Source organism: Papaver somniferum, chromosome 3 (assembly GCF_003573695.1).
Source record: "Papaver somniferum cultivar HN1 chromosome 3, ASM357369v1, whole genome shotgun sequence".
NCBI lineage: Eukaryota > Viridiplantae > Streptophyta > Magnoliopsida > Ranunculales > Papaveraceae > Papaver > Papaver somniferum.
This window is the reverse complement of record NC_039360.1, coordinates 63146015-63155663: the sequence shown is the minus strand read 5'-3', so window position 1 is coordinate 63155663 and position 9649 is coordinate 63146015. Positions and strand designations below refer to the sequence as shown.

Below are 9649 nucleotides of genomic sequence, written 5' to 3'. Positions count from 1 at the left end.
GTTCTTAATTACAAGTAACCGGCTTCTTAATTAGCAGTAAAACCAGCTCTACAATTAAATGACCGATTTTAACTAGCTTCCGTTTCCGTATGACTTGCCCCCTGAGAGTTGAATTATAACGTCTTACTTAAATTGGCAAATGAACCTGGCCCTGGTTAAGACTTAAGATTGGACTTCCACGTGGTCAACCATCTTAATCCGAGACAGTCCGTAGACCCTAGTCTTTACCGAAAATGTGTATCCTATGTAGTATTCTACCAGTCTGCTCTGTTTTTCCTCTTCCATTCTCTGTAGTCTTTACTCGAAAAGACACTACAAATTTTCATTTTAAAACCCAAATAATTATTCCAAGGAAAAACCCCTAACCTTTCTTTATTTTTTCGCTTAAAAAAAGCAGGGCAATAAAAACCCCTTGGCATTTGCTCTTTACCAACGCCTGAGTCCTCTATATCTTCTCTTCCAACCTCCACTCTCCCCACTACACTCTCTACTCTCCTCCTCTCTCTACTGAAATCTCATTAACACCAAAACCAGAGTTAGCACAACAAGTAATCCTTGAAAGTATTATGATGAACATGATTACTGACGGTCATGGCAAAGAACCAGAAGATTGTTCCCTCAAAAAGCCTCCTTCTATTCTTCAGGTAATCTAATCAAAACCCTTTTCTCCCCTTCTCTCTTTCTATCTCTGTCTCTGTTTCTTTTTCTCTAACTCTGTTTTTTCATTCTATTCTCTGTTCTTTTTGTTGATTATAGGTTGTGGAAGAACTGAAAGAACTATGGGGTATGGCTATACCAATAACAGCAATGAACTGCGTGGTATACATAAGAGCTATGGTTTCAGTTGTGTTTTTAGGAAGATTAGGAAGTTTAGAGCTAGCTGGTGGAGCTTTATCAATAGGCTTTACAAATATAACAGGGTACTCTGTTTTAGTTGGATTAGCTTCAGGTTTAGAACCAGTTTGCAGTCAAGCTTTTGGGTCTAAAAATTGGGATTTATTATCACTCTCTTTGCAACAAACAATCCTAATCTTACTAACAGCAAGTATACCCATAAGTATATTATGGGTAAATCTTCAATCTATCATGATTTTCTTAGGCCAGGATGCATCAATAACCTCAATGGCTGCAACATATTGTCTCTACTCACTCCCTGATTTGTTAACAAACACATTATTACAACCGCTGCGAGTTTATCTAAGATCACAAGGGATTACTAAACCGATGATGTATTGTTCAGTTCTAGCTGTTTTGTTTCATGTCCCATTAAACATGTTGTTAGTGATGGTAATGAAATTAGGAGTACCTGGTGTAGCAATGGCATCAGTGTTAACAAATTTGAATATGGTGATTTTGATGTCTGGATATATTTACGTATCAGGAAGATGCAAATTAAAATGGACATTCGGGGTTAAGAATGTGATTAGTGGGTTAGGTCCATTGTTGAGATTAGCTATACCAAGCTGTTTAGGGATTTGTCTTGAGTGGTGGTGGTATGAGATTATGATTGTCTTGGCTGGGTATTTGCCTAATCCTACTATTGCTGTTGCTGCCACTGCTATTCTCATTCAGACTACTAGCTTGATGTACACTGTTCCTATGGGTTTAGCTGCTTGTGTTTCTACCAGGGTAAGTACAAATTTCATTAACAAAGTTTATTTCCTTAATTTGATTTTGTTTAATCCAAATTTTTGTTGGTGGGTCTAAAAAAACTTGTACTTATCTAAGTTATCTTCACCATTTCTTAGGTATCAGCATTTTGATAATCCATATGGTACTTTAAAGTAATTGATATCTATTTTTTATGATCCAGATGGTACTTGGAGAAAGCAATTCTTTTCTGTGTGCCTTTACCAATGTCTAGTTTGCATATAGCACTAGACACTAGGATTTTTATATCTGGTGCGAAACATGATGCAGAATTTGATCAACAAGGGCCACATATTTATTTTTTTGGTTGATGCTGCTGCAGGTAGGGAATGAGCTGGGGGCAGGAAAGCCCTACAAGGCGAAACTAGCAGCTCTGGTAGCATTAGGGTGTGCTTTTATCATAGGGATCATGAACGTGACATGGACAGCAATATTAAGAGAAAGATGGGCAGGATTCTTCACTAAAGATGAACTAGTTGGCGTACTGGTGGCAGCGGTAATGCCTATAATGGGGCTCTGCGAGTTAGGAAACTGCCCACAAACAACCGGTTGTGGTGTACTGCGTGGAGCTGCAAAACCTGCAGTTGGCGCTAGGATTAACCTGGGTTCTTTCTACTGTATTGGCACACCAGTTGCTGTTGGTTTAGCATTCTGGTTGAATGTAGGGTTCAGTGGACTTTGGTATGGATTATTATCTGCACAGGCTGCTTGTGTTGTTTCCGTCTTATATGTGATTCTGTTGAGAACTGATTGGGAAGCTGAAGCGTTGAGAGCTAGGAAGCTCACATCTGTTGAAATAACGAGTATGAATGGTACTTGTCATGGTGGTGGTGGTGGTGGTGGTGATGAAAAGGAAGAGAAAGAAGGGCTATTAAATGTAGAAAATGTTTAGCTTTTTTGTGTGCAGAGAAAAGGACCAGAGAGACAGAGAGTGTGTGGGTAGGGTGGCGGAGGAGGGTGGGAGGGATGTTGATGTTGGAACTTGTAATAATCTGATTGAGTTATTGCTTGAAGCTTGGATATGCACACACTCTTAATTTGCAGAAAGGAAACGGAAAGAGACTATTTATTTATTTCTTGTTTTGTTGTGTTAGCTAATTATTAAAGAAACTGCAACTTTTTATACTGAGTAAGTTTTGTCGTTTTGGTTGGTGCTGCTGCTGTTACTCAAATATATATGGATGGGGATGTGTGAAAGTGGAAATATACATTATTAACCAGGAGGGGTCTGTCTGTGGTGGATGGTGCCTTTTGGGTATTGTTTTTTATCGTTCTAGTTTGATGAGGATATTTGGTGTCCAGTTTTGTGTGACCTCATAGTCACTGTGGTGCTCATTTAGTACACATCTCCGTATACATCAATAGTTCTTTGTTGATTAGGTCCATATTTATTATGGCCGGTTTTCCATTTATTTATTTTTTTCCTGCTAAACACCACCAATTTTCATTTATTCACAAAATTTGATTTATTAGAAGTGAGTTAGTATCATTCATAACAAATTACAGCAAGTAGTACCAACTAAAAACCTGAGAAGAAAAAGATCGGAGAACCAAGAAAGCACCAATGCTGTGCAATTCAAAGAGAGGAAGATAACTTTGGAGTAGTTTCCAACCATTTTGTTAAGATTTTTTCTTGAGAAAGATGAGCTCCCACAAGCAAGGAGTAATTTGCCCAATTCTTTGGTGATGACCCCATAATCATACTTCCTTGATCTTGTTCTTCACAAGTATCCAAAGCTTGTCTGAAATTAAAATCGTCAACTATCATAATCCCACTTAAATCTAACCAAAATAGGTGATGAATAAACACCATAAAAGTGCAGATAAGGAGTGTAAAACACAGAAAAAACAACAAAGAAGCCATTAAATAGCAGGAAGAAAGACAACACAACCCCTTGAAAAATGAAAATTGCGCTAAAACTAGAACACGAAATGGGAAACCTAAAAGCGAAGTCTAGATTTGGAAAGGGAAAGCAAAAAGGAGCTCAGATATGCATGTTTTGTGGAGCGGATTTGAGCTCGTCGGAGTTGGCCAGTTTTTTTACCGGAGCTAAAACTGATATCGCTCTAGAGAGAAAAAAATTTAGGAGTAGTCTACTGATGGTTCTTCCTAGATTCAGCCTAAAGAAATGTCTGCCCGAAGTTTCAGACGCAGACGGTGCATTTTACTGTTCATCTACTCAGTCCAGGTTTTAAAATTCTGTTTTCTTTTAATAAAATAAATTTCCTATGAAGAAATTGTTAAAACAAATACAATAGCCATCATCGGCGAAATTTTATATAAGGAAGGTCGAAGCTTTTGAAAATAAATCTTTATTCCTTCAACCATCAACGATATTAAACAATCACCGCAAAAGTCATTCAAATTTATTTTATTTTTAATTTTTAAATGCTTTTCATTCTTCTAGTAAAAAATATTTCTGCCTCGACCAAGTATAAGTACCACTAAATACTATAATTTTCTTTAGAATAATTAAAAAGAATGACTGAACATGGTTTGATACATTTGATTCCATGTTTAAAATGTTTTCAGAATACCCTTTTAGTAAATTTTGGTTAAAAAATGGTGAAATTACATGGTCTCAAATTGTTGTTGAAAAGTTTCATGATTGACTTCCATCTGCTGCATATGCTAGTCCGCCCACTACTTGGTTACCTTCTCTATCATTGTACCGGATAGGGGACATGGGATTTGACACATTCTCTGCTTTATTTCAATAATCATTTCTGATATGTATCATGGTGGCTCAGTTGAAGTGCATGAGATTTTCAGAATCTGTCTCAAAGAGAACTTTTGGTTGTTGATGTTCCATCTCTATTTTGGATGCCATCACTCTGGGCCAAGCCTCGGCCATTAATGCAGTGATTATTCCCAATGGTTGCACAAAAGTATCACAGTTTTCGCGTCTGAATCACTGCAAATGAAACCTGCACCGACAATTCTCGGATGCCCCATGGCTGGCACATATGCGGTTGATTTTTATGCAGTCCCTTTCCAAAATGAACCAGGCCACTGAGATGATTGTTTTTGTTCTGATATTACTTTCCATATCCGGGGTACTGATTGGTGGAGAACCGGTGGTGTGATCCATTTTGCACTTTTCAGATTTCATGTTGCCGCTTTTAAGGCCTTCAATAAGCTGTCCCCATGCGTTGCTTGGTTTTGTCATGATATGAGCTCATTTCTGTCTGTCCATAGATATCAGAAGAAAAAACAATAGGTCGTAATCGAAGATTTTGGTGTTGTTCTTTGCAAGAGCTACATAATGGTTATTTGAGGATTTAAAGAGAACGGGGAAATGTGGTTGGTGTTCGGATTGATTGAAAGGCGGGTTAGAAGGGTGTTCCAAGCCGTAACGAAGGAATATGTGTTCAGCCGATTCCGGAGCAGCAGTGCATCAGGGGCAAAGGTTGGAGGATCAAAATTTTCAAAATGTAGTACCCAATTAGTTTAGATAGGGGTCGCTAAATCATTTCCGATGCGATGGAATATGAGCTGCTGGAAAGAAAGTATGAGGGAAGCCACTTGATTCCATTGTGGGCTTAATCATTATGCAAACTCCAAAGCTTTTTTATATCGACGTCGTTGGCTCATACCTTTTATCTATCCTGGTGAGTAATCATTTTTCTCATCAAGGTGAAATGCCATACAAATGCTTCAAATATTGGTTTTGTGATCCTTCCTCTCCTGAGGTTATTACAAACGCTTATTCCAGTGAAATTCAAGGATTACTAGCCTACCATCTTGTTAACAAGCTCAAAAATATTAAATATGACCATAAGAGATGGAACAATTCTCATTTTGGTAACATAGACCGTAAGGTCAAAACTCTTGGTAATTAACTTCAGGCTCTGAATAGTCCGTTGGACACGACTCAGAATCTTGAGGCATTAGGTAAGCTGAAATATATTTGGAAAAAACCACCAAAAAGAGTTGTATGCTCAGAAGTCTAAAGTTGAACACATATCTTTGACAGAAGTACTAACTTCTACCGCACCTTTGTCAATAGAAGAAAGCATCTCAATCATATTGGTTTTCTGAAACTTAATGATGGTCTATTGATAGGTCCCGACTTGATGACTTATTACTATAAAATTTCAGTTCTATAGGCACCTAATCAAAGTCTCGTATGTAATGTGAGTCAACTAATATCGAATGATAATTCGCTCATTAACTTAATTTAATGGGATTTCTTTGTTTTTAGGATTTCTTTGAGAGAAAACACATCTTATTATGACTTCAAAAAAAAATTCTGACAAATGTTCGACGAAATTTCTCAGTGAAGTGAAAATTTTAAAAACAATTTATAAGATTCATAACAAACTTAGTTTCTATATGGATTTACTCAAAATGCTTATGACTCTACTATTTACTCAAAGCCCTCCTTTATTTTGTGATAACAAGGCTATTATTCACATTACACACAATGATTTTTTCATGAACGCGCGAAACACATTGAAATTGATTTCCACTTTTTGAGACGTCATTACAAGCAACAGACTATTGGACTACAATTTGCCACTTCTGAGTTACAAATAGCAGATTTATTCACGACCTCTAATCGTCTTCAGTTCCTAATATCCAAACTCAAAATGTATGATGTTGTCATTTTATAGTAGAGTATATTGCATATCTCTACGCATCTATCATTCTTTCTTCTAGAGTATACTGCATGTCTCTAGTATATATTAGTTTCCCTGTTGTTTATGGGTGAAAACAGTTTCTCTTGTTTTCGGTAATTTCGTGTGTGTGGGTGAGAAATGAGTCTAAACCCTAAACAATATACTGCACGGGATTACTTTTGATTCGAGAGATCAATCTGTACAATCCTGGCCTAAACCAAGAAATGGTCGTTCCAGGCTTGCTTCGGTGACAAAGTGAAGGAGAAGGGCTGGTCTTAGGGAGGGAAGCGAATAAAGTGTTGAAACCGGAATAGTTGATTCTGGAAGTGTGGGTGTTTTGTGACTTGTATCAGAAAGTTGAATTGTCTAGCTGAATAAAAGCTATCAGATGATTTCTGGATATGGTATGGTTCTCTTGACCAAAACTTGTTGTTTGGTGGAAAATAAGTGAGATTTATTTATACAAGTCGCAATAAAACGTGCCCTGGTCTCGTGGGAAGTGGAAACGATTAAGTGGTGGAAGAAGCGAGTAACGGGTAACGCCTGGAATTTATGTTTCCATAATGAAGGATACTTTTACACCATTACTTCTTTCCATTACTAACCGCCCCGCTTTATGACACTTCTGTAACGGGCGTATTGCACGCCGCACGTGGTAAACCGCCATACCAATACCCTGATGAGTATTCCCCAGTTTGTAACATATTTTGATGTCTCGAGTGTTTTCGTGGAAAACATGTAGCACTTTGCTACGTGTGGCAAGTTAAAAATGAGAGGCTTGCCGTAGGTAAATAACATATGTGATGCTAGGCTCATTTTGGCTAGTCGTCTAAAACTTGTCACGAGTTGAACGGCTCGGTGGCGAATTTTGATGGCTGAGATTACATATCATGAGGAAGAGTGACCATTGATTGTGGCCGCATCTTGTTGTATAGCGAAGTGGCACCATTGGCATAGTAGCGCCTGGTGGAGCCATAGCACAACGACATGCTAGTGGCTGTGGCATAGCGACATTCCAGTGGTCGTGGCATAGCGACATGCTAGTAGTTGTGGCATGGTGGCATGCCAGTGGCCGTGGCAAAGCGACATGCTAGTAGTCGTGGCATGGTGGCATGCCAGTGGTCGTGGCATAGCGGAATGCTAGTAGTTGTGGCATGGTGGCATGCCAGTGCCCGTGGCATAGCGACATGCTAGTAGTCGTGACATAGCGGTATGCTAGTAGCTGTGGCATGGTGGAATGCCGGTGGCCGTGGCATGGCGGCATGCCAGTGGCCGTGGAATGGCGACATGCTAGTAGCTGTGGCATGGTGGCATGCCAGTGGCCGTGGCGTTGTAGCATGGAAAAAGTTTAAGATTTGGCTCCGTGACTAAAGTTAAGGCTTGGCGGCATGGCCAAGGCTAGGGCTTGGCGCCGTGGCCAATTTAGAGTTTGGCACTGTGGCCAAAATTAGGCGCCGTGGCAATTTAGGGTACGATGACGCGGCCAAAGTTTAGGGTTTTGGGGGCATGGTCGCTAAAAAGTTGTCACAAGCCTGTTAGTTTGGTGGCGAACTTGGATGGCTGAGACTGCATCTCGGAGGAAAGGTAGTCGTCGATCATGGATACCTTTAATTGGCAGTGGCGCCTTTAACTTGCGCTATTGGCATTGCGGCATGGCTGGCATGGCTCGTGCATGCCTTCGGCGCGGTTGCGCGCGTAGCCATAGCACTGAAATTTTGGCACGTTGGTGTGGAAATCTTGCCTAAATTAGGGTTTGGCTTGTCGAAATCCTAATTAGCTTATATGGCACGTCGCATGGGGTGAGTGGCCATGTTTGGCGTGTTTGGCATGTGCATCTGGCATGTGTGCCTGGTATGTGCGTTTGGCATGTTTGGCATGCTGCTTGGCATGCTGGAGCGTTTTTGGGAAACCAATTGGCTTTGCGGCCATCTGGCGCAGTTTCCTTATTTTCAACACTGTGGCGATTTTAAAAGTAACCTGATTGCTTAATGTAAGAGGGCCGGCCAGGCATGGGCGTAGCTACACTTCTGGAGGATTTAAAGCGACATGATTGGTCGATGGGAAGTGGGGCCGGCAAGCTAGGGCGTGGCCACACTTCCAGTGTGTTGTGGCGGATTTAATCACCTAGTTTGGCTAAGCATAATTTTTCGACCAACGGGGTCTAGTGTACTGCGTGGGGCGCGAAACCCTAATTTTTCAAATTAGTCGGGTTTATGAGTTTTTTTTGAGTTACCACAATAATTGGCTGGATTTCGTATGCTGCCACAAAAATCCTTATCTACAGAATGCAGTGTGCTTTCCATCTGAGCATTTTGTGCGATGGCCTTAACTTTGGTACTTGGAGGTTCATGCTACTCCGCTGCGAGTGAACACAAATCCGTCATTCCATACCGATATTAAGGGTTCTGTCGGGGAACATAGCACAGGAAAGTACTCAGTGAGTCTTGTATTGGCGAGGTGCCGAAATTTACAGTGTGTTTGGGATGGTTGCTGCATTCGCCAGTCTAGATAAATTTCATGTAAATATATTGAATGGCTCAATAAATATGCTGGTGGAGAGGTTAGCACTCACGGCACCGTTTCCTTGCAGAGTGACGTCAGATGCAAGGATTTACGATTTTAACCCTAAGTTAAAAACCACCATCAATACCTGTATACAACATATTATGTAATATACTTGTTAGCTTTCTAGGCTAATATCGCTTGTATAAAGAGAAGTTTTGCTCCATTATAATATCATACAATCAATACATAGATATCTCGATTACATGACCATTTCTGCTAGTTATGTCATTGTTCATCCTTTAGTCAGGGTAATAGGTCTTCTTTTTCGTTCTTTTAACAGGGTTTTTTTTCTCGAATCAAAAAGGAAACAGAATGGCCCTAATGGCAAAATTTGTTATATAAAGGGTTTAGGATTTTGAAAACATATCTTTTAAAATCAATTTTAACACCTTTCCTACGCCGCCAACAACACGATACAAACGATTAAAAGAACAAAAAAATAGATATTGGTTTAATTTATATAATCGTATTCCCTTGTTAACTCTTTTTGTTTTTATTTGCTGCTGCGCTTTTGGTGCTTTTGTTGTTTTCTCTTGGTTTTGGTCGGCAACTTCCTTCCTCTTAGACTCGCTTAGGCGTCCTTTCTCTTGTACATTTTTCATTTTGTTTTCATGATCAATGAAATCAACCTTTTAAGTCAAAAAAAAAAACACTCTTCTTATCTCAAGAAATCAATCAGAGACATTATAGTTGAGTGTAACAAAGGCTTCTCTGTTTAAAATTAATCTAACTCCTTTGTTGGGTTTTAGATCTTCCAAGATATGGACTAAACAAGTTAACCAGACGATTCAAACAAAACTACCATATTCGG

At 39.5% G+C, this 9649-nt stretch overlaps 1 protein-coding gene across 1 annotated transcript; it reads left to right on the top strand.

The window, feature by feature from the left end:
* Positions 1–446: 446 nt before the first annotated feature.
* On the top strand, positions 447–2775 carry LOC113356322 (protein DETOXIFICATION 54-like). The gene is made up of 3 exons (XM_026599436.1): positions 447–644; positions 757–1629; positions 1973–2775. Exons 1-3 carry the CDS (start codon positions 567–569, stop codon positions 2540–2542), a joined length of 1521 nt encoding a protein of 506 aa, XP_026455221.1. The 5' UTR covers positions 447–566; the 3' UTR covers positions 2543–2775.
* Positions 2776–9649: the final 6874 nt, after the last annotated feature.